Source organism: Bombus pascuorum, chromosome 7 (genome assembly GCF_905332965.1).
Source record: "Bombus pascuorum chromosome 7, iyBomPasc1.1, whole genome shotgun sequence".
NCBI lineage: Eukaryota > Metazoa > Arthropoda > Insecta > Hymenoptera > Apidae > Bombus > Bombus pascuorum.
Window position 1 is genome coordinate 7290560 of NC_083494.1, and position 26583 is coordinate 7317142.

Sequence of the window (26583 nt, forward strand, 5' to 3'; positions counted from 1 at the left end):
TCTAAAAACGTACGAGATCAATTTTTTATCTCATTGTGTCAATTTCTTTTAAGAATCATGTTAAGGTTCGTTCTCAGTAAGAAAGACGCAATAAACGAGATATTTGAGAAGCCTTAAAAACACGAATTTCGTCATAGTCAAAAAATCTGCCAAAAATGTCGACACGTGCAGCTTTTTAAGTATTGTTAATCTTTACTAAAACTACCTTGTTACGCAAACTTTATCAAGTGTAATCTAGCTTCCACATGCAGTCTTCTATGAACAACATAAAAGATATTAAGATATATTATACGCACATGCGTTCAAAAGTTATAGAGAAATGTTTTACTCTTAAACACTACGATTTTACGAATTTGCAAAACTTCTAGATATACAGTAGAAACAAACAAATTTTAAACATTAACAAATTCGAACTATTTTTTTAAACTTTTCCAGAATAGATGTGAGATTAACTTTGTAAAAAAAGAAAAAAGCTAATAGAAACCCGGTAAAAACTTGTGCACATTTGAAGAATAAGTTTGATAGATAATTTGGAAAATTTGTGGGAATCTTGCAGAGATTCCTCATGGAAGTAGAGCTACTTCACTACGGCAAAAACAGAAGAACGATATGATCCAATTCCTCTTTTATTCTCTCTCACTCTCGCATACATTTCCGTTCGCTCTATCGCTTGCGTTTCTTCTCTTTCGGTGCGCTTGGTTTTCTAATAATTTTCTACCGTTGCTACGTAGCACGGACGGCAGAAAGGGCGGCAGGAGAGCTTTCTCCAATCGTTGGCGTGCCAGCACCGCAGGACTGCTACCGTTGTGCTGCTGGTGGTGGTGTATCAGCCCGTTGCTGTCCTTGCTCTGGACACTTTTCAAACACATACCAGCCGCGGCGGCGCTGGTATAAGGATAAGCCTCGGCGAAATTGTACGATGTTCCCGGATACGTAGCGGCTGCTGCCGCGACATTTTGGTACTCGTAAAATTGTGACGCTGCTGCCATCGCCGCTGCATGGGTCAACTGCGTCGCCGGAAGCGGTACCAAACCACCTGGCGCCGCAGCCGCCAGGTAAGGCGACTGGTACACGTAACCCGGTGGCACCCTGAAACCAAAATCATCCAACGGTTAGACAGTTCTACGGTCAACGATCACGCAACGGCACTCATACATCTAATACGAAGAATACTCGCTGGTTAATCATGGTGGACTAGGAAATTAACACTATAACACTGGCAACGAACCGTTTAAAACGTTATACGGTTGTATACTGGATAGTTGTAATAAAATGATTATAAGGTAGTCAGTTGATATTATTAGCGACTAAAATCATTTCACTTTTAGTACGATAGTAAATCATATTTACGCAACGTTTCATTTGCAATTCTTGTTCTGTTTTTTAATATCTAAAAGATTTAAGGATTTGATGAATATTGTTTTTATCGTTGTTTCCTCTTCTATATAGATTTTGTATGAAGTTCAAAGAAATTAATGTATTCGTGACACTTAAATGAAAACCATTCTTTTTATGTTGTGGAGATCTATTTTGTGTCTTTGATTTGTGTAATGGACTTTCGTGAAATACTTTGTATTATTCTCATTATTTTTTATATCGTAACAAAACAATATGCGGTCAGAGTATCGCGTTTCTTGACTTCTCTACTAGTTTTCCGTTTACCTAATTTGTACGAATTATTCCATCTGTTTGGTCCTTATATACGTTTTTCATAGATTTGAAGAAAAGAAACTTCGTACTAGTACGGTATAATAATACTCATAAATATTTATGTCTATTAAATCAAAAAATGCAATCATCTTCTAGATGCAGAAGCCAATAATATCAACTTTTCGGTACTGTATGTTTGAACTTACATTGGAAAATAGTAAAGCAATTGCAATATGTTGGGTACATAGTAGCTAACGCTATAGCAATTGCTATAATTAACAATCTGCAAGGTATTCCGAATATTTCTCATTTTAGCTTCAAACAATCATTTTTTCCTTATGTTTAGTCCACCAGGATCATTTAGTCCTACGTAATCACACTTGCTGTTCGAAACAATCTATGGTCCATCGAGTTTCTTGATTCTATTATCATCTCTCTTACCTTTTCTAAGGTAATCAACCGAACTTGATGGACACCGGAAGCTTTAACAGTACATTTCTCCCTGTGCAGTTAAGAACTGGAGGAAAAGTGTGAAAGGAGGACAGTTGGAAACTTGCGCGTGTAGAACTATGTGTATAGTGAATGTTCCACGCAAGCGATGTTCTGCGTGCAGCTAAGTAAAGCGCGAATGCAATCTCGTACTTTACCCCTCCCTCAATTAAGATAAACGGTTTATTGGAAAAGCGTTTGGTAATAGCTAACTTTCTCCAACAGATAACACGACGATCGCTAATGGACTCGGACTTGACATTATGTGACTACGCGTTCGTATTTGTATTTCATGGCCCCCGACGCCATAACTGTGCCAGGAAATCATCGAAAATATGATCAAGAAAGAAACGAACTTTTACGTGAATTCCACTTTGAGAGGATTAATGGTCGTAAAGTTTTTCCTGTAAAAACATGTGTCACTGTATTAATAATCAATTCTGTGTTATCTGAAACCGTACTTTGATATAACATTTGATAACCGAATCTGAGTATTATCCGCGTTTTATGCCATCATTTCAATGTTACTTTCACGTGTATACCACTGCAAACGATATATTACTCGATAAAAACGCGAATGTAAATGTGTAGTGTTCGTGTAGGAATTATTCGATGCGTGAGTAAAGGACAAGGGAGGACAGGTGGACGGAAAGCGGCGCGTTATGAGAATAGTAACAGTGTGGTATCACTAAGGCGTGACAAAAAAAATGCGCAACAAATCCAATAAAATAAAAAAAAATCCTCAATGTGTCGGCAAAACAACAACAAACCAACGACAAACGTGTGTGTAGGTCATTTCACGAATATAAAGATACTTCTCGATACACGGCACACGATTACCTAACACCAACGTTAGTATACCTAAAATTCACAGGCGTAAGAAAGAAACAGAAAAGTGATACGTTCCACGGCAGTGCCTCTGTCTCTATCTCTTTTCCCTCTTTTTCTTTTTCAACGCGAAACGATCGCGTGTAAAAACTTGCCGCCCCGACACGATTCTCCTTAGCGCGTTCTTCAATTTATCGTGACACGATCATTTTCTTTTAGCCAACGACCCTTCAAACTCAATTATCTTTCTGCAAATTCTTACCGATAATTGATCGTTTAGCTGTATGAAACTAAAGACCAGTATCGAAATTAATTCGTTGCCTTCAGCTGTAATTAATAATTATGTAAACATTAAAATATGAAAGATGCGAAACTTACGTTTCAAGTGAAAGTTTTTTTGCTACATCTGTGAAATAATATTTTTTTCTTTTCATTTGTACTTATATTATAGTATTGTTAAACACGATATTTCACGTAATTATTAATACGTTGTTTCGTAATTGTTTCATACTTTTGCGCGTAGTTTTTATAACAGATATGTAACCGGCAAATCGCGTTTTGAAAGGACATACATACAAACACAGGAGACAGCCCTGAACTTTTTCGCGGATCGATAATAGCTAGTGTCCAGTCCACGAAGGAAATCAATATGTTGTCCTGTGGCTTCGAACGATAGTTTGCTTCGTCGAATTAGTGCACATCAACATAGATTAATGAACGTTGAAAACGTTCTCAGTAGCGCGTATTCCTTATCCGTCGTCTCAAAATTGGGTTACTATTCTAATTCGTTACGAAATTCTGTATTTTTAACGAAGATAAAAGAATTAAAAAAATAAAAAGAAACGATAAAACAATTATCTGACATTATTGATAAGTCAATAATTCATAAACAATTTGATATTGATAAGTAAAACGATATTAATATAACTCGGTTAAAACGAACATTTTGTTAACCAGTAACTTGAGTTGAAACGATACGTTACAAGATCGAATAACAAAAAATTAATTGTAATTCCAGTTATTGTCTGCTTCGATTAATTGCACGTTTTAAAAGATTACTTACGTGGGATATTAATAGCAACGTTCGTATGAAAGAAAGAATGAAATATAGCAAAGAAATGACAAAAATAAGACAAGTAGTATGGAATTACAAAAGTGTCTCTGAATACCTATAATCTGTAATCAATTTATATGAAGAAATTTTCGTAATAATGTAAAAATATTCATCCTTATATATCACGTTCGTAAATACTGGATAAACTGTAATATATATTTATAACTGGTACAATCCTTAAGTAATAGTTATCATAAATTAGAAACATTTATAAAACGAGTCTACATAGTGTTGGCAAAACGAAGATGAAATCAGGAAAATATCATAAAACATAACTTACAGAATAAATGAGAATGATAGAGGTAAGATTGAAGCAAACGTTTTAACGTTTTAATTTACGGAAATAATCGTCAATCTATTAAACCCGATGTTGATGTAAATGCCACGCGATCGAGCTTAGGTTTACAATGCTTTATTATTGTCACACTGAATGCATAAAAAGACATCACCTGCTATATTTTTTTGCCGAACTGATCGTCTAAGAGATTGGTATATCGGCGATCGTCGTAAAAATATTACACTTGGCTTGTTACCAGATGGCCACCAGATGCTTTCTCGAGGTACTTGCAGCCAATTTCTCGATTCTGACAATTTCCCCCGGCGAGAACTCCACGCCAAGTTTACGGAAATTAATAGGTTATTTCGAATCAAGTTTATTTCTATGCTTGAATATTTCTGTCTAACTCTAAATTACGACAAAGTAATCTGATTTACAAATAAGAATTTTGTAAATAAGAATTTTTACTTCAATGGATATTTCTTACCGAAGTCTATTCCTGGTGACATTATATATGTACATACACAAACATAGAAACTTCGAGAAAGTACATACTTATTATCGTTTTAACCTCTTAAGCTCCACTTTCGTAATATTACGTTTGTTGCGTACAATTTTAAAATTCTAGTTCCGTAATATTACATTCGATAAAAATCGTAATATTACGTAAAGCGTTTCTTTTCCACATATTTTTCTAAAACTCAGTGAGTCCTTAAAAGGATAAATTATTTGAAAATCCGTTACATCATGTAAAATAACAATGCGCATCTATTTGTTAATATGTAATACGATTAAAAATTGATATTACAGTAATTAATATTATATACTAATATTTTTAAATATATTAAAAAGTTTTCTCTTTTCCCTATTAATTTATTCATTCTATTTTAGACTTGATCCCTGTGCTTTACTACTTTAACAAACTTAAAAATTACTCAAAATAGTACATTCAGTTATTTCTTACACGAATTTTTTATACTACATCGTTATTAAATTTTCAAATTTTACGTCAATCTGAACCATAGATATTAAAAAATTACGTAACTGAAATGCAATATTGAATATCTGCATTGCACAATTCTCAGTCCAGACCTTGGACAACTTAATAAATTCACGAAATCGCCTCATCAACTTTTGTATGATCTTTTTTTTTCCCCCATTTTCTATTGGATTTATCTTGCTGACGCATCTTCACCGCGGTCTGTGCATTATGGATGGCTCGCGTGTCCTCAACCCCGCATTTTCTACTCTGCGTGTTTTTATTTTACCCCCTCTATGTTCATTTCTCTATATATTCTTCTACCCAACGTGTACATATATCTTCCTAGTTGTCAATACCTTCTAATTCTAATATCACTTTAGACAACTGACAATCGCGCACAACACAATCTAGTTAACCGAGTTGACATCGGAAACCAGTGAAGCTTTTCGATCATTTTAACGTAAATTTTAATTACAGAACTGAATTTTTGGCATGAACATATTTGGTATTTGCGTAGCAGAGATTCAAGATCGTACTTAGATTTTGCATCACAATTCACATATATAAATCGAATCGATTTATCTATGTTTGTTGTTAATTATCGTCTACATGGGAAAACGTATATACAAACTAAACAAAGTTTTTTGTTGCTAACTTTCAAAATTTTCTTTATGAATATTCTTTATGAATTCAATTATCCATATAATGAAAATTATTCTTCAGAAGTTATTTGCTATTAACAATCAGCGATATCGAAAGGACTTAAAGGACTTAAGTAGAATCTGATTCAATTTTTGGAGACTAAAAGAGATGCATAAAACCGTTTTCAGAAGGATTAAATATTCATATATATCGTATATAACAATATCAATATGAGATACAATTAGGTATATGATCGATTACCGATGAAAAAAAATTATTACAAATTTGAACGATATATATCGCATTTTCATCTAATTAAAAGATAATCGTAGATTTTAAACATCGATGTAATAAAATTTAAACAATCGATGTAATAACATGTTACTCAATGAATAGTGTGACTAATTGTCAACAATGAGTTCGACCTAACTATAACAGAATAATTTCCAAGCAATAACATTGATCGCCCGGCGCATTCGTCCTTGGGATCTTCGTGCAAAAACGAGACGGTTGTTTTAATGGTCAGCATAATTTTCGCGATGAGAAATTGTCGGCGACACATCACGAGGAGACTCGCATAGAAGTTTTCATACGATCGATGTAACCCGTGGATATGCTTGTGAACGAAAAAAACATGTCATATACCACACAATTTCTCCTGGGATTAAGTGTGACCATCACGTACTGACAATTACAAAAAGAGAACGTCATTTTCGTTCCACTTCGAACTGATAAAAATAGATACCAATACCGATAAACTTATGAGATATTAAGGTATCATTAATTCAGTTGTCAATGGATCTAAACGTAGCACGTACTTTAAATTGTTCGTTAAATTGTTCAATATTTCATATTCGCTCTCGAAATCGATTCCAACGAATCGCATCCAATGTTAAAGGATATAATTTCGTAATACGTGGGCCAAGATTAGGTGATTTAAGATAGGTATCTGCTGGACGAGTAATTCATAAGTAATAAAATTATGCAATGAAATCGTACGGAACTATTCGAGGAAGCAATCTTAACGATTGGAATAACGTTACACAGAACACTCATGGATACAGGGGAACAATATTATTGGAGAATACACATTTTCCTAAATTCAGTAACCGTTTAATTTTGTATCTCATATTCTTGTACTATATTTCCCTTAATTACTCCGTGTATGAAGATTATCAGTCGCAAATAAAGAACAATGAATAATTGTAAAAACGAGCTAATTTCAAAATATAAAGTAAAAATTTCTCATAATCTAGGAAGAAAATCGAGATCCGTCCTCGAGAAGTTTGAACTCGACTGATCATATCATCCGGGAATTTCATACTGTGCAATTGGTCACAAAAGCACAAGCAGAAATATTAGAAGATAATAAGGAAAGAGAAAGTTATAAAGAGCAGTTAAGAGTATAAAATATATGAATGGATGGATAGATAGATAGATAAATAAGAAAAAGAAAGAGAGAGAGAGAGAATGTGAAAGAGAAACAAAAAAGGCGTTTCATAGTCACGAAAAGGTTTTCATTGTCCTTTCGTGACATACCTAAGTGACCACCCTCGATTTCCGACGCAAAGTGGTCGTACACCGCGATTAAGATCTCCTGACTACGCGAAGTAACGCGAGGGTGAGCGCGTGGACAAAGATGCTTAATAGTCCCTTCTAATTCATGCGCGCACGCTTCCAAGGACTTGTATATTCAAGTACACGAAACGATCGTTGTATGTACGAGGGTTGTAAGAATTCGCTAGAAACTTATGAAACGTCTAATTTAACCATGCCTAGCCTTAAACGAAATGGGAAATAATCAAAAGTATCGTAATTGCAAATTGCTTTAATTGAAATGCATGACTTGTGAGCGCAAGGATATGGTTTCTAGAACAACTTTAGATGAACGTAGAATACTATTGGACATGGTAAAACGGTATCTGTTTTGTAATGAAATTTCAAGTTTTGAAGCTGATCTATCTCTGACTCTGAAGTAGTTTCTTATCAAACTTAATTTAAAGGAAGCTACTTTGATATCCGCGAATCTCCATGTAACTGTAGCAAAAATTGCTAAATTGAAGTATAACTTGTCTTCCCATTATATTTCCTCCAAATTTAACCTCGGTTTTCTCCACAGGCTCTACCTATGTATTCGCGAAACTGAAAGAACTCTTTAGTGATTGACGATTGTATGAGGAAAAAATTTCAAGAAATAAATTTCCTTGATGCAAGACATGAAAACACCGGAGCATCAGTACATAAAGTACATCGAAGTTGAAAAGTGTCACATTAGAAAATAAACAATTTGTATGTTTCCATAATTAGATGACAAAATTTTCAAATTGGCTTTATCCTACATTTTCTTTTTAAATGAAACCCTTAAAGAGTTGGAAAGGGTATATTTGTATACATAATATACCCTTAATAAAACAATGGTTCATAATTTCAATGTTATATCCAAATATTGAAAATCAAAACTATCTATGACATTAAAATTACGCTATTTACATATGAATAAGCCTCGCTAATTTCAATGAAACAGCTCTATATTTTTACCTATTTGTCTGATAGAGTTGATAATAGACGATGCGCGAAATTTCAATATCAAGTTTTTTAACGAAACTATGTATTTCTTGTCTCAAGTTAATTTTTGCTAATTCAGTACAATTAATGGAAGAACATTTGACACGATTTCTATGTGATCTTATGATTTCAGGTACATTTTTAGGGACTTCGAAGATTGTTCCATATAACATCATCAAGTTAACACATACACGTGAAACTGTGACGGCACGTGTGCCAGGTGGTCGCACCGTAATTTTCCCTTTAGAATGTTTCCGGATTGCGTGTTGATGAGTACCGTACTTTCCAGCGTGTATAGGTATATCCGAACACCTGTGCGTTACAGAATACCTGCTTAATCGTCAGCTCTGCGATATATGCATATCAATTTGTATGTGTACGCGTGTGTATACTTGTAGAGTCAATGCGCAGTGCACAAATTGTATGAGCGCCGGCGCCGTGGATAATCCAATAGGATGATCTGCCAATCCTTTGGAAGCAGAACAGACCAATGGTGAGTTCGAGGGTGGTTCTTCCACAACTTAATTGTTTTTTTGATAGCACGTTCTTCTACTACTATTCAAACTACCAGTCCGATTAGAATAACTTGGACGTGGAAATGTGGCAACCCAAGGTCGAAGAAAGTAGAGCATCGATGAAAAGTAAATAAATGAAGGTAAACGCGAAATTCGAAAAATGTTATTAAGATAGATTTTTACGAAGATCTTTGGAACACAACTTACGGAAATAGAGATCTGAGAATTAATGAAGATATATAAACATTTCGATGCAAAGTACAGTAATTTATTGGAATAGCTTTTTTCCAGTACCTACATGTTAAACGACTAACTGTTATGGAAGTTACGTAAAAGAAAAGGTGGCAACCTAGAAGCGAAAACATAAATTTATCTTTTAGTACATGTATCATTATGTGTTGAAAAACTGATTATTCATGGTCGTCCTTGAGATATTAAGGTAATAAACTGCGCTTCGAACGTGCAAAAAATTATGATCTCGTGAAACGTAACTTGAAACACGACATTCAGGAGGACTCATTTTACGGTTATTTGGAATACTTGATTTTACCACTGCAAAATTAAGCGCCAGAAACTATAATGTTTATCTCCAGTAGGAGTGTATAAGACTCGCCGAATGAGTGACAGCGACAGGTGGATAGAAGCATCGACAATGAAAATAGAAACAGACATTCCATACGGAGCACCGACTATGAACCTCTTTTCTAAAAGCAATATTTCAACTACGACAAATTCACGGCTAAGTCTGATGAATATATTCACATCACTCATCTAACTTTGCAATGGATGGATTCCAACAAAATATGATTATTGGCGTACGTTTCAGTTTCGTATTCGATACTAATTTTTGTCGAAATGTCTAACAGACAAAAGCACGTTATATGAAAAATTTAATTAATTCGAAGCAAAAGCTCTATATTTATCATTAACAATTATAGTTATGTATATGAAGTAGTTTGTCTTAAATTAGTTTTGCAATTGCGACCTACAGTATATTTTATATCAATAATTATACTGTATTGTACTAGAATACACGTAATATCAGCAGTACTACCTCAATTATTTATAAATTAGTATCAGATAGAATAAGATATTAAATATTAAAATCGAGGAAAAATAATCCTCACGTATCTGATGTAAATTAAAGAGTAATTTAAGAGTCTATTTTATTGAAATCTAATCAATCAAAAATTAACAAGTCATGAAGACTCGCGATTATAACAATTGTCTCATCTAATAATACGAACAGCAAAACGAATCGAAAAAGAGTAATTTACTGATATAAAAGAGAACGACCAACCCCAATAGAAATAGAAATTTTCATTATGGCACGGCTCTTTGTAATTCCGTTCACAGAGAAAGAACAGTTTTAATTCGTGTTAAAAATTCTCTCGTAGAAACCCTCGACGGAATGGCTCAAACATAGAAGCTGACACGGGGGACAGGTGGATCTAAATAAAGATTGGACCAACGCCAGAATCTCCAAGATGGCTGAAGCGAGATGCGAGGCGTGTCATCGTCGTGGTCGTCGTCATCGTCGTTGTCGTAGTCGTCGACGGCGCGACGGACCGTTGTGAAAGCTTACGACACTACGAATTTACTAGCACCGAGAAAATCCTCTCTGACGTACAACGCATCTTCTGGTCGGTGTTGGATTTCACTTTTCCACCTACGTTCCGCTAATTTGAGGACATGTGCTTCGCAACACGGATCTACGATTATGCGTTCGATGTAAATGATATTCTTGCCAATCTTCTTTCATATTAATAATCGAGATATATATTGAACTTGCGTATTTAATATTTGATGAAATTTTATATTGGCAAAATTCTCTCATTCTAATTCTTTTACTATAAATAGAAAGATATTTTTGTTTTGCAGTTTTGAAGTAAATGACGACGGGCAATAATTTTAATATTATCCAGAAATTATAAAATAAAAACATGAAAGTTATTTTTACTAAGCCACTACACGACTTTACCTACAACGTTTCAACAAATTATCATATGTATATAAATTAGTTATGTGATTTAAAGTAGTAATTTCTCCCAATTAGTTTAAAAAAAATAGTTTGCATCGTTGCCCTATCATAAATAAAAATTGAATGTAAAATTATTGTAATTTCTTCTTGCTTCAACGCGTAATTAATTGAATATTTTTATACCCATTATCTACCGAACATTTTACACGTAAATTTCTTTTGGACTTACTAGATCGCATGAAATGTAATTTCCTCGGATACTGATGTTCTTTTTATTTTCACGTTCAATTTCATTGTGAAACGTAATGTAACACAAGTCAGGGCGCCTCCCGTTGTCTTTCGATTCGAATAAGAACATTCGCTTGATAGCTCGTTTCAAAGAAAGAAATATTTACTGGCATTTTGCATTGCAGCTCTGCTAATTGCCAGTACATAATTTTGATATTGCATTGTCATGGCATAAAATATTTATGTCCCTGTAAAAATAAGTTACAAGGAATAGTTCGATTTTGTTTTCTTCAATTTTCTAATGACAGACGGTACACCGTGTTATATTAAAGTCCAAAAACCACCACGTACAACACCAAAAAATACAACACCAATAGCGACACCAAGTGTAGTGTAAGCCTTAACCACACACACAAGGTTATTAATATTATAATGGTTAGCGGAGCCTGTACACTTGACGAATCTCCGTTTCATCTAAACAAAATTCGTTCATACATCAAATGGTAATGCGTTAGTAAATACTTTCTTTTTCTCTTAGAATTAAGATATTTAAAAACGCCGGTATTTACTCGAAATTTATAATACGGGAGATAACGATATTGAGAAACGTTACGACAATTTTTGTTAGTAAAACAGGAACGAATATATTTCTGGTTCTTTTTTCTCTTCGTAGCGATTCTACCTTTCGATACCGTTCGATATCTCCACGAATTTCTATGCTGCGCCCAAGAATCTGACTGGGCCAAACGGGGTAAACCGCGATAAAATCGATTGCCACGATGAAAAATTAATGAACGTTGTCGTGTTTCGCGGCGGTGCGGGTCGATTTCCGGTGAAAAATACGGGAGATCCACCGCTTCGAAGAATCGACCGTATCGTTCATAATTCAACGAAATTCTGCTGCACACGGTTAATCTCCTCTTGCTATTTTCCTCTCCTTTTTTCAATAATCAGATAAATAATTCACAAAGCAAGCGTTTTACGTGACGGTTTTCCGCAAAAGATCATTCAACAAATTGAAATTCATAAAAATAGTCGAAACTTCGCGAATGATATCCTATACTAGTTTCAATCCGAAGAGATAAATACTTACAATCGTTAACGATATTACTTTTAAATGGACTACTAGTAGAATTAATACTATATTCAAAAAAACGAGTTATCACGATTATAATAAAGTTCCAATCTTTTAAAATTGAAGAAGACCCGTCACCAAAAACAGACCAAAATGATAAAAAAAAAGGAACAAATACATGAAAACAATGCACGCGATAAAAAATTTGAAATTTAGGAAAAAAGAACAAGATACTCCATATGAAACACACTAATATAAAAAAAACCAAAGTGATAAAGAACCTATACGAAACATAACAAAACATTTATTTAAATAAAATAAAATGTTTTGATATTTGATAATAAATGTCGCCATCGGTGTTCGACTTTGCAACATTTAATAGCAAATTATACGTCTGTTTGTGTTACAGAATTTGGATTTTAATGGAAAACATACTACGTTGCCTCACTGTTATCTTGTTCACTAAATTAACATATATTATTGCGAATTAATTAGACAAATTCCTATTAAGATCATAATTATACATAACATTATAATTATTGTAATTAATATTAATATTAATATTATTACGATTATTATGATTATGTTGATTAAGAAAAAGAGTGTAAAAGAGTAAAGACCAAAAAAGTCAAAACCAATAAACAAACAAATCTCTCAGCAACCGCAATCATTATCATATCACTTCACGTCAACCTCATCAAGAAAGAAGAAACAAAAAACACAACCAAAAAAATACAGTAGTAGAAGAAGAAGAGGCCGATCCTCGGAAGTCTTTGATTTTGTAGAAATAAATTCGTGGGTACTCATGGCTTCTGATACGTGTGCGTGTGCCGCGTTCTTTCTCTCTCCCTCCCTTTCTTTTTCATCGATTGTAAATATCTCTGCCCCTTCTTTCTGTTTCTCTTTTCATATATTTTTCGTTTCATGTCTCTCTGACTCTTTCCATTCATCTCTCTTTACATTTTTTTATATTTGCGCTCCTTAGAACGGCCATGGCGCTCTCAAGGATCTCGAAAAGGGAATTCTCGTCTTGCTCCCTTACGCGCAAGCGTCAGGATGCTGAAACGTTATATATAGTCTATCTTTAACAAAATATTCATAACATTATCAAACGGAAACCGTCAAGCGAGTACCTTCGTTCTCGATTTTCGAGTATTTTCTTTTTTTTTTTTTCTTTTTCTACCGACCTTGTACGATTTCTCAGTTCCCTAAAATTGTTCCCTTCTTTCGTTGTATGTAGTAAACAAAATTAGTACCAAAAATCAGAGAAAAATTATTCTAATGTATCTTTCCCTTAATTTTGTAGCAAAATACGTCAATTATTGCATATTGTTAAAAAAAGCCATTTGAAAAGTATAATCGGTCTGTCGTAAAAAAAAAACTACCTTAACTACTCAAAACCGAACGATCGTTGGTGCATCGTTTTTGTCTCGATACGTTCATGTTAGATTATGTATAAACGATGCAACTTTACAAATCAATTTCAATAATAAGAATGCTAGCGAGGACTCCTCTTGACTTATGCTATTTTTCAATGACTACAATTACAACATGTATATTCTTAATATTTTTCGACAAATCACATCAACATAGACTCACCCATATTGGCCAGGAAGAACTGCGGGGTATCCAGCTCGAATGCCAGCAGCGAACGGGAATGCTGAAATCATAAACAGTTCGGAGTTAATCCTATTTACGTTTCTAATGGCCAGCCCTGAACTCGAGCACCCGTCTTCGTGTAAATCGAACATCCTGTTCTTTGCAAATATCTCTACATATTTCTTTCCATGTAGTCTAAACGAGAATATTATTTACCGGTGTTCGTAAAACAGTATATGCGACAACAGATATATTAAGATACGTGTATATTCTTTTTTCCAAGAATAGATTTCCGATTGCAGAGGGGATAAAAAGATAAAGAACAAAAAATTTATTAACATTTTCTCATTTTTGCTATTATATCTGTGATATGTAGAAATAATTATCATGAAACATTTTTCTTACCGTTTTTATGAGTTAAACTTAATAATACTTTGTTTAATAATACTTTACTAAACTTTAATAATAGGTATAGTTAGTATAAAGCATAAAAGTACATATTGTACTTTGTATATATGGATATAATATGAAAAATCACAAAATGTGTACTGTATAGAATAAAACTTCAGGATTAATTTTTTAAATTTAAATTATATTAAACTGCGGTAAATTAAAAATCTTAATAAAAACATTAAAATTTTTCATTTATTTTAGATAAAATAAACTTGTAAGATATAATACGTTTCAATTCCACTATTTTTTTTTTTTTTTTTTTGAATAAATATTGTAAATATGAAATTACAGATAATAAACAAGTTGTTTTTAAATATCAACTTGTTCGTTTCCGACACAAAGCTTTGCGACTTCTTTTATGATGAAATAAGTATGAAGTATGTAGCTGCATTGAAAGTTTACATGTATGAGTAATATGCATAACATAGCATTCACTTTAGATACATTTATATTCTGATTATGGTAATGACATGCTTTCTATCGAAGAATAGATTATCATACGTAATAAATTCAAAATCATTATTGATACACATGTGTAACTCTATACATGTATAGTAAAATACGCTACAAAAAAAAGCAGAATATCTCAGAAAAAAAACATGCACTAAAGAAATTGATATCGATAAATCGATGCAATTAAACAAACTAAAAGAAATGTTTCACATATTGTGATAACATATACTTGTCATGCTTCAATGCTGCTTACAAATACTCAGACTTACATTTTTTAATATACGAAGTATCTTATAAAAATGTACTTTAAAAGTCAAATATTATAGCGTATAATACGATCCGTGGTTACTTGCACTTTGAATATAAAATATAAATTTAATTTAAATGATAATATTAATTATATTGAATTTGATACAAAATTGGTAAATTCTTTGGGAAGGGGTACTTTAATATTAAAATATTAAAAGCCTCATAGACTGACTTCAAGACAAAAATGATTCTTGTACGTTGAAAGAAACAAGAAACAAAAGTAGAGCCGGCAGTCGGGTTAAAGCAATTTTAGACTTAGGTGCCGAAGCGCCAAGCTATCTTGGCCCGGAGCCACCACTAGAGTTCAAGAAAGTGATTCGAGGGACGCTTTTCGATTTGCACAAATGTCGTTCGGAATGCTATCTTTTGCCCTTTCGTTGTTGCTTCAAGTTCTCAAATTTAAAAGTAGTCAACTTAAATAGTTACAGAAGTGGCAGAGTCGTTATTTTCCAGGAAGTTTAAATTTGAATAAATTAGAAATTCTAATGATGTATACATATTTTACTTTTCCTGGAAGGTAGAAATTCTGAATTTCCTAATTGGTATCCAAATGAAATATCTCATTAAGAGAACCTTTGTGATGAATTTCCGAGTAACTTGAACACGTGTCCTCGATATATCAAGCAGAAGTGTAACTCTTCGGCCAAGAAGTACGTATATATTATCTGTTGCTCTACCGAATGGGATTTGCCGATTTGGCTATGTTTCAACAACGTAAAACCCGTGACAATGACGCGCAAAAATCATCTGAAAGATTACAAATAATATCTATTCCGGTAAATTTATCAATGTCTCGGGACAAGGTTTTGGAATTGCAGTCTCTGTACAATTCTACGAATTATGGATAATTTGCCAAAAATTTGAAATTAGTTCGTTAGTAATACAAACGAACCATATTCCAAAATTTTATCAAATATTAACATTAATGTGAAATGAAGAATATTTGTTAATATATGTATATTTTTAAATACAGAATGAATCCATAAGATGTAACACTTGAAATAACTCGTTATCTATTTATTTTATGCAAAAACGTTTGCAATTTATTGTATTCGAGGCGACTGATCGGACAAATACATTTTCATTTTTTGACGTCTTATATTTTGTGAGATCAATTCATTTGGCCTTGAACCTCAAAAGGAAACGAAAATTTTTGGAGCGTAACTGCATCCCGCGTCGAGCAAGCTCTGTATCGGCTTAAAGATAGACACAAATTAGTATTTTGATATTTAAAACGCATGTTTTCTTACGTTTGACTGTATCTGTGATAATGTTATTTGGCCACCAACGACTAAAAGAAGCTACCTCCAGTATTTACATTACTTGGGCCTTAGATTTAAAGTAAGCAATGCAGTACTAAAAAAAAAAAAAAAAAAAAAACAAATATATATATGTAAGATCAAATTTAAAAAACTCAAAAGATATAAGGCATCAAGGAAATCAAAATGTATTCATGCGATCAGTCCCTTAGAAACAATAAATTTTATTTCAAACATTTTTTGATAAAGTCAATAGATAACGAGTTATTTCAGGTGTTATTCCTTGACTCACCTTGTGTGTAAAAAGATATCTTTTATAATATTTGGTTAAAAGCTTCAAGACAATTCGAACTTTTTTTATATCCATTGATAAGTAAAAATAAGTAATACTAGAATACCAAACCAGTAATTTAAAGTAAATTTAACCGAAGAGTTAACACCTAGACACCAGTCAAAATAAAAACATTTAAGCGACAAGAGACCAAACACCAGCAATTGTCGAATTTGTCCCAAATATTTCGCACAATTCATGTTCATTGAATAAGCATTTGTATACTACTGAACAAACTTACTCGCTTGTAGATTACCCCTGGGCTTAGCTCCTAGAATTGCCAGGTTGACGTTTGCTTTGCGACCGTCGATTATAGGGTTAGGGTCTTTGCACGCCCTCTCTGCTGCTGGTCTGTCTCCCATGATCACCTGCATACAGATCCGATCGATTATTCGACTAATCCTTCCGCTTCACCTGGATCTTGCACGCCTCTCCCTCATAAGCAACGATACAAGCCGTGTTTGTACCATACATGTAATACCCGGATATTTCAACGGCGTTTCAGATAATCTATTCTGTTGGTTGTTCTAAAAATCGATGTCAATTTTTCAATATAAGCCTCTATTGTTATATACAACAGTTATTCGGTTCATTAACGAAAACCTGGTTTCTAAACTAATATTGGTAAACCGTGTAAAAGAAGCTTAAGAAACAATCAACTTTACGTTCAAACATATTTCTTTGATTATTTTTAAACTTTGTTCGAAACTTCCTGCGGAAACTACTATTTCATGTATGTATAGCATGGAACGTGTTATATTTTCTTCATTACGGTTTTATTTGTAGCTTGATATTAAAAATATTTAATTTCAAAATAAACGAAACTTCTTTAACTTATAGATAAACGAATGAGGAACATTTAAGACAAACTTTATATTTTATAATAAACGAATCGAACAAAGTATAGACGGTTACGGAATTTATAGACAAAGTACAAGAATAAGAAAAAAAAAATGTCTAAGATATTATGGAATTTTACTGGAATCACCGTAATAATGATAGCCAACTAGTTTTCCAGTAATAGTGTAAACACTACTACAAGCAATAACGAATATTTTTAACAGAATTTCCTTTCGACAATAAGGGCAATAAGGGTAATAAGAACGTTGACTCGTTGATTTCCATATTATCCTTTGTATAAGTAATGTATATTTGATAGAAAGGGAAACTGGTAATGAAGTACACCTACACGTATATACCTTTACGAAAGAAAGAACATCACGATATACAGAAAATTAACAAAACATGTCTTTTTGAATATGAGTGAACAAACTGGTTACGTTATCGTAACAAATTATACTATTATCTTTGTGCACTTAACACGTTTGTTCTAACGGTCAACGGCGGTTGAAGAAGAATCTTTTCGAGTTTATATTTTAAATGAAAGTTCGTAAAAATATATAATCCTATGAGGATAAAATTATTGAAAACAAAAACTACTGCAAAAATAATGCCTACATAGGAATGAAATCAAATCATACATTTGTTGAAACAACAATTTTTCAAACAAAATCATTAACAAATTATTTCGATTTATCATTGAAAAGTTATTATCGATTCGATTATAAATAACAAAAAATTAAATTCTATCGTTCCTCTTAGCTCCATTTTTTAATTGTAAAACCTTATGCTGCAAAATTGTTAAGATTTGTGATTGTTAAGATTTAGTACATATATACCTTTACTATTACTAACAATGGTACAAATAGAAATATACTTAAGCAACTCACTCTAAACTATTCACAAAGTCAAAACATTTCACAACAACAGTGAATCTACTATGAATCTAACTATGAATCAGAAAAAGTAAAAACATATCGAATAAATAGAATGTGTTATTTACGATACTTACGAAACCATAGCCTCTACTTTTCCCAGTCTGCCTATCGGTAATGACCACGGCTTCCTCGATATCACCATATACGTTAAAATGTTCCCTGAGACTTTTATCAGTTGTGTGGTAGGGCAAACCTCCGACAAAAAGTTTTGTCCAAGTAGTATCTTTTTGTTGAGGCGTAGTACCAGCTAAGGCACCAAGACCCGAGACTAATTCGTCCGGCCCTGGCGCCCCAACAGCGCCAACCGCACCGACGGCACTGAGACCAGCGGCACCAGGCATCAACATCCTCCAAATTTTGGCGAGATCACCGCCGGACGGGAGGACGACTTGCTCAATTTTGACACCTTCTGTGATACTTTGGTCAACGCTAATTACGTCACAGGCTTAACACCATTTAGACGATTGACGATCTGGTTATCTAGAATTGAAAAGAAATTCAAATTTTTATTAAGTACTAATTCTCTTAGTAGGACGTTCTAATTTGATAAACATCCTTTTAATATAATATACACTACTCTTTAAAAAAAAGCATATTATGACATAAAGAAAGTGTATTGTAAATTTCCTTTCCATCGAAATCATACATTTTATCCTTTTTCGTTTATCAAATTGAAGTCAATTGAACATATTCGAAACTATATTTTTCATTAGAGTTTAGTATTCATTGAGAAAGTAATTATTTTGTATGCGCTGTAGAAAAGAAGAATTTTTTCTAAGATGAAAAAGTAACTACTGCACATTTATGCAAAGTATTACTATCATTAATTATTAAGTATCAGTTCCTGTTATCTCTGACGTAATTTTCACAACTAAAACACGAAAACCGTTAAATTTTCTTTGCATTTGCGAACATATTTGGCTTTCTAGTCATGATACTCCAGAAATACTTAATAATGAAATTCTTTTTAAAAATATAAACGAATAAAAATAGCATCAAAGATACATACATAATAATAACTATTATGCTAAGACTTGAGAGAAATTGATAAAATTGAACATACATAGTTAAAAATAAGAAATGCATGAAATACAATTTTGTTGTATGTAACCGAAGAAAAGCAAAATCAATAAAATTCTACGAGAAGACTGAAACATCCTGAAACGGGGCGCGATATGAACAAGGGAAAAGCAGAAAGTACGCGTTTAGAATTCAATACCCGTGATGGACGACCCTCCAACGAATCGCATCGCCCCGCATGATCTTCGTGAAATGCATAAACATACGTGCACAGGCATACAAGGATTTACGTTCATATAAAAAAGATTTCATGTATCCTACATTGCACGACAGTGAAAGGAAGACTAAAGCAAACTGTTTCTCCCCTTCTTATCCTGATACTCCAAGTACTGTTCTACCCTCTTCTCTCAATTCCCTTGAATCGATAATTCCTTCGTGCATATAAAGAGAACAGATAAAAATCCCCTTCTGCGCGGAAGCGGGACCCCCGTACATCGGGAAAAACCGGCGAGCCCGTCGGGAACAAAAACAGAAACAGGCACCACTGGTGTGGTGCCAAAAGAAGAAGGATGCGGAAAGGTAGGTACCTTGAAGAAGAAGAAAAGGACAAGGAGAGAAGGGACCCTGACCTCCATTCAAGGCTTGGTAACGGCCTGAAAAGGGAGCCAGTTTTACTTCTTGTGAGGAGCAAAACTGCCCGGGCCGAACCTAGCTAGTAGGGTATTTTTCGTGTGGCTCGGCTTTCGAGGTTCTGCAATGCTGCAGGCGAGGATAGAAACAGAGGTATACAGAAGGGGCCCTCTTTTTCCTTCCCTTCCTCTGTCTCTCTTTCTCTTGCGCATTTTTTCCTCTTTCCTCCTTTCCATATTCTTCTACTTCTTTCTCACACTCATATTGTGAACACCAGGCACAGGCCCTGCGAAGTGGGCCCTACGTTCTCTTCTGATCCCCTCCTCTACCCCTGCAACCCCCCACCCCACCTGCCTTACTACTACCAGCACCATTCGTGACAGTGCACCACTTCGCCAGGACGGCCCTTCCTCGTCTGTTCTGTCGGATCCCCCAAAACGACGGCAGCTGCTGCAGAAAACCGGTGCAGCACGCCGTATAATCATATTGTTGTATTGCCATTGGGTTCCTCCTCCACCACCATCGTTGCTCTTTCTCTTTTTCACTCTTTCTCCCTCTTTCCTCATCCTAGAACCAAACGTAACTACACTTGGGACGTTCGGTCGAGCATAAAGGCCGCTTTTCTGAATTCAGTTACCGTGGAAGCAACGACCGTATTACGTACATAGTTAATAAATACTATGTTTTTACAATTCCAACATTTTTGTAATTTTCTTGTTGAATACGCTAGCAAATGAGATTTCGACAGCCGGCTGCGAGAATTTTTAGGTATTCCTCCAGCACAAGTGTGCTTCGAAGATCCAAATTCAGATAACAGGCACGTTAGTATGGCCTGGACAATTCGAACATCCCAGTTCTCGTACAAATAATATAGGAACTGAATCTCTTGAAAAAATAGAAATTCAAACATGGAATATTCTCAACTTTGTTATCATTTAAACACTTGATTGTCTGTTGTCTTCTACATATCTGCTGACTTCGTTACAACAATAACAACAGACTACTTGAATTTTATGTCGAATTTTTAACTTGAATAAAAATCATAATTATGTAATATATAATAAAATAAAAAATATAAAAAATACAAAAATAACTGTCAAAGGGCAACCGAACAATGAAAATAATAAGACGTCGTTTTGTTAATAATATAAACATGGAAAATCTTGGAAGAAGAAGATATTGTAGAATATCCATGAATGTTACTTGGGTAACATTCAAAATTAGAAAGTTATTTAAAACGGGAACGTTTGTGCATTTGGTTCAGTGCACAAGAATCTTCACACTGAGTCGAGTAAAACGATTCTATAAAAAGTAATATCAGCAATTCGAGATTCTTATAAATCAGTTGATTTTTATAAAGCAAGAAAAAATATGTGTTCGTTCGTATAATGTACTTGAAAGCTACGTGCATTAACATCGTAAATATGTATTTTGCGCACTTTCCTTTTAATAGAAATCATTATGACATGTATAAAGCATCGAAAAAAATAGTTTCATCCTTTCAGGTAGTATAACCGGCCACTGTAACAATTGTACCTAGAGCATGATAACTAAGATCTGGGTCGTGCATAGGTATGTTTAATCCTACTACACTATTTGAAAATAAGATCATTAATAAACGTCTGATATGTTTTATACAATCAAAAAATAATTTGTGCTATTAATAATTTTGGTATATTAAATTTATCAATTCAATCATATAGTGGATAAAATGTTATTTATAAACTGAAGAAAATAGGTCAAAATAATATTTAAATGAAAATAACATACATAATAGTATCTTAATATTCATTAGTCACTTAAGAAAAAATGATTCACGTGCATTAAAATCTAGAATTAGTAATACTGAAGCAATTTCATAGAAATAGTTTCGATATAACTAAAGAAAGTCTCAACTACATATAATTGTGTTCTGATCACGGTGCAGCTTCGCACATTCGACACTGGCCGATTGCCACGCGCTCGACGAAACACACTAAAATATCTTCTCGGCCAAAGTCGCAAAGGCCAGAGTTTTAGAAAACACGAGACGATGCCCGGCTTTGCTCGTGGACCGTGAAAAAACTTTGCAGAAAGAAACTTTTTAAACGTGAATCAAACGATACCATTACCAGTTGGATATACGAAATTTCTTTTTTTAACACGTTGGTTGAGATGTTATTGTAACTCTAAATGTTGTATCTTTAAGATAAGAGTGCATAGAATTAAAAGCATCATTGAATTATTTATGTTCTATATCAGAAAACTTGTTGAAACGTAATTGACAATGATCGTGTATGGTCTTGAAAAATGTATATGCTACAAATACATAGAACCATGCAATTTTAATTGCTACTGTTTTTGAAATGCAAGAATACTATACATATTCTTTAAAAACGATTTCTCCTGGATGAAGATTATATTTTAGATTCTTATATCAAGCACATATTATTCTTCTAACAACAATAAAACATATTCAAATCAAATTATTTTATAGAATATTTAATAATATATAGACAATACGATGACACTGCAATTAGTGACCTTATTACGCGATCATTATTTTAATTTTACGCTACACTTTGTTTACATAATGTTATTTCTTCCATATATAAATCTTCTATACATTTCTTCTATATAAAAATTCCTATAAAACATACATATCATTGTATTGTACATAAAAAATTACAATTTGAAATAAAAATATACTTTCTTTTTCTAGTAAAAAATATTGTATATCCTGAAGCAACGTATCTATCGAAAAGTTAGAAAAAAGAAATTTAAAAAATGATGGTTCTCCGTTCATTTACGCCAGACGGCTGTAATCACCTGCACACGTTTCCAGGCCTTCTGCTAAAGAGAAATCGTCGAGCCGACGTCGAGGTTTATTAATAAACGTTGTGGTACACGTGCCCGTCGTCGTGTACCCCTTTGTCGCGACGAGACCGCTGCAACGGGGGTGAAAGAGGAGCGACCGAGAGAATAAGCAGATCGTTTTACGAACACGCAAGATGGCCTCGCCGAAACATTTGGCCATCGGATAAACAGTATTTTCTAGACATATTTTATAATCTTTTGCCCCATTTCGTGTACTTTATTAAAATGATATTACAATATAGGAATATTCAAACATTCATATTGCGAACATCGACCTAAATTCATTAAAGCATTGTACACGCAAGAAAATCTTTCATAACGTTTGCAACAAATTATTATTTAGAAATATTAACATATAACAATGGCGAATAAACAATTACATCATAATATGTATTTGTAACGGTATTGTGCTATGTAATGCCTACTTAGTAACTCCATAATTATGTTATCGAAGAGCTCAAATATCGGATATATTATATACACGATTGAGTAATCGAAACACCAAGGGAATATTTGTATAGAAACGACGCAAATTTTCAATACGCACCTTTAATTTTTCGAAGCACTGTCACCTGATGCACTGGAACGTTGCTTTTTAATCCCAATGAGAAACACCAGGAAGATATTCACACCAATAACGTAGGTATCCTTCCAGCAGTGAAATTATCAGTTGATAAAAATCGACGTTACAAATTAAGTCCACACGTTCAACAGCCGTTCGCGTTAGGAAGAAATTTGAATCATTACTACGATATGGTAGAGAATTTCTCGAAATCTGACACGTTTAATAAACTAATAGTATTAACGTGAAACACTTTTGACGACACGTAAGTAAGTAACGAACGATATACTTTACAATTGACAATTTTTTGTACACGCACACATCCGACACGGACGAAGGCCCACGTGCGAGTACCGAACTGCCTTTAAGTTTGCAGTTACCGTGCTGCGCGCCAGTTCGTCGGGTTCTTCGACGATTTGTAATTTCATTGGTCCACTCAAACCCCCACTATTGTGTAGTACCAGTAGCGTAGCTCAACGACGACCGAATGAGACACGAATGAGATGCAAAAAGTAAAATCAGTTAGTGACGACGTGTTGACAAATCTTTCGTCATTTTACCTCGTAGAGGGATTTTAAATGCTAATTAACCGTGGATTAGAAGCTTTCGTACTATTATCGAAATGAAAGATCCTATGTTTTTACTTTCTGATAATTATACGTTTTACTGATGATTTCCCATTCTTGCGAATAGAACAAAGAAACAGAGATAAAATTGATTTTCATTTACGCCATTTGTAATTACTCATACAGCACGAGATATAACTTTAACTATGCGGCATTCGTTTATTCTCTTTTTAAAATTTATGACATCATTATTCATGCTGTTATAATGGATAGAAAAGCAAACAAAAGACATTGTGGGTTAACTTTTATGCATACAATCACACCATTGCCACCTATTTCTTCTTTTAATTACTACTGACTAACGTATTTTTAACAATGTCGAAGTTAAAATGTAACAAAATTTAAAGACAATGTTGCATTGCTGCATTTACGACAGCGTTGGAAAGTAGCAATACCAATCCGATATGATCCTACAGGATCCACGAGGCAAGGCGGTGGTCCGTCGAGGAGTATCAGCTGTTCGAATTATTATCGTTGCAGGCGACGGCAGATGTTCACTAGGCTAAAACGCTCCCTCGAAGGCTTTGAACCCGCTGATCTCTTTTCTTCGGAGCGGGTGAAAAACTTTCAAGGAAGCCTAACATCCCGTTCAATCTCACACAATACTCCAGTTCCTTATCCTTGCTTTCCATAAGAGAGTGAAACAAATGAAAAAAGAAACAATTTATAATGATAATAATGAAAAGAGGAATAAAAGATTTCTCGATTTAGTTCAATACACGGTGTTTTTAAACACGGTGTTTGTAACTTCAAAACTATATTTCATTTGACTTTTATTACTTCAAATGCTTCTGAGTATCCTTCTTTATGACCCTATGTTAATATCATTTATTATACAAAGGAGTCAATCTCGTATGAAATAACAATTTTCAAAACATTGAATATACATATGTGTATGAAGTCCGCAGTAATAAACAGGCAAAAGTAATGTTTTTAAAGGATCTCATAGATAATTGCGGCAAAGATAATTTAACCAATCTCTCCTCCAATTTTGCACAATCGGTTACCTCTGTGTGTAGCATTGTTCGAAACCTGCCGTAGTTACGTGTCACGAAGTACGTATAAGATATCATCGTCGTCTGCGTTTGAAGGAGACCCCATAGGTTCGTGGCACGCGCTGCCAGCTGCCCCACAGCTGTCTCTCTTCTCTGTCGTCCCCCATACACGAGACCGGGGTTCTTACCAAAGTGTAGTGCATTTACCACACAGAAGGAACCTTTTCGCCTCTACATGCATATACACCAAGTTCAAAATGCGTGTGTCCAAAACATATTTCGTAGGTATACTTACGTACGTTGTTACGTCGTTGCGTACTCGATGAGGTGCACCCTTGAGGAACGTCGAGATGTACGACTCGAAGAGATGAACCGACACTTTTATTGTCTAGGAATGAAGTGTTTCTTCAACAAATTTTCAAATACTTATAATATTTCGCATTCCAGTAGACACTTTTAATTTTGCTTGCTAATTTGTCTGAATACGTAATAAGAACGTGCGGCTAAAATTGTAATACATAAGTATTACGTGTATTAATCACAATAAAAAACGTACATTTTGTTTGTACAGAATTCATTAGATCAAACTACTTTACTCATCACGCGTGTATACTAATAGATATACTTGCAAATAGTAATACCATCTAAGAAAGAAATCTTGCTACAAATGTGCATAAAAATGTTCAATAAGATGTAAAATACACGGAAAGATGAGATAACACGCTAAACAGAGAATAAACGTGGAATATAAAATAAAGATCTTGTGAAAAGGTTAGTTTATATTTTTATAAAAATTCTATGCTTCACATTGTTTTCAAATATAAATTGAAACTTCATAGATCTGTACTATACGTACTTCTATTCATGTCCAACTGGTCCTACAGTAATTGTTTCTTGAATATATACGGTAGCAATATTTTATCGTTTTACTAAAATACTCTGTGGGGTTTTACATTTGCGGTTTCTCATCCGGTTTGTCCGATACGCAGGAAATAGTCCTGAAGTGTCCTAGAGGATGCAAGGCTATTAGGTTTCGCGTGGAAAAAAGTATGAACGATGTAGGAAAAGGTGAGGGAAGGAGGAATAGTGACAGGAGATGAAGAGAGCAAAAGTGCTTATACTGAAAGTAGAAAAAAAAAACGGAAAATCAAAGTACGCACGATGGAGACCGGAAATCCCAGGGCGTTCAACCCTGACACCCGGTATATATTTAGACTTAAGGAGACACACTCTAATCTGATCGCATAGATAAGAATGAACAGCCTATCGAATGCAATAACTTAAAGCATAGTAAGTTTATTGTATTTTAAAAAACAAATCAGTCACTTTCTCTAGTACAACCACAATACAAACGATAATAACAATA

At 33.9% G+C, this 26583-nt stretch overlaps 1 protein-coding gene across 3 annotated transcripts in view; it reads right to left on the reverse strand.

The window, feature by feature from the left end:
- The window catches only part of LOC132908812 (RNA-binding protein 24-like), a 28029-nt gene extending 4058 nt beyond the window's left edge, over nt 1-23971 (reverse strand). The window contains exons 1-5 of one of the 3 annotated variants that reach the window (XM_060963152.1): nt 23582-23971; nt 18603-19008; nt 16992-17118; nt 13946-14006; nt 719-1089 (exon numbers count right to left, since the gene is read on the reverse strand). In XM_060963152.1, the coding sequence (XP_060819135.1) occupies nt 719-1089; nt 13946-14006; nt 16992-17118; nt 18603-18875 (832 nt within the window). In that variant the 5' untranslated portion in view covers nt 18876-19008; nt 23582-23971. Of the gene's footprint in view, nt 1-650; nt 1090-13945; nt 14007-16991; nt 17119-18602; nt 19009-23581 lie in introns of all 3 variants that reach the window. The other 2 variants (XM_060963154.1, XM_060963153.1) reach the window with 2 other exon arrangements.
- Between the last annotated feature and the right edge of the window lie 2612 nt (nt 23972-26583).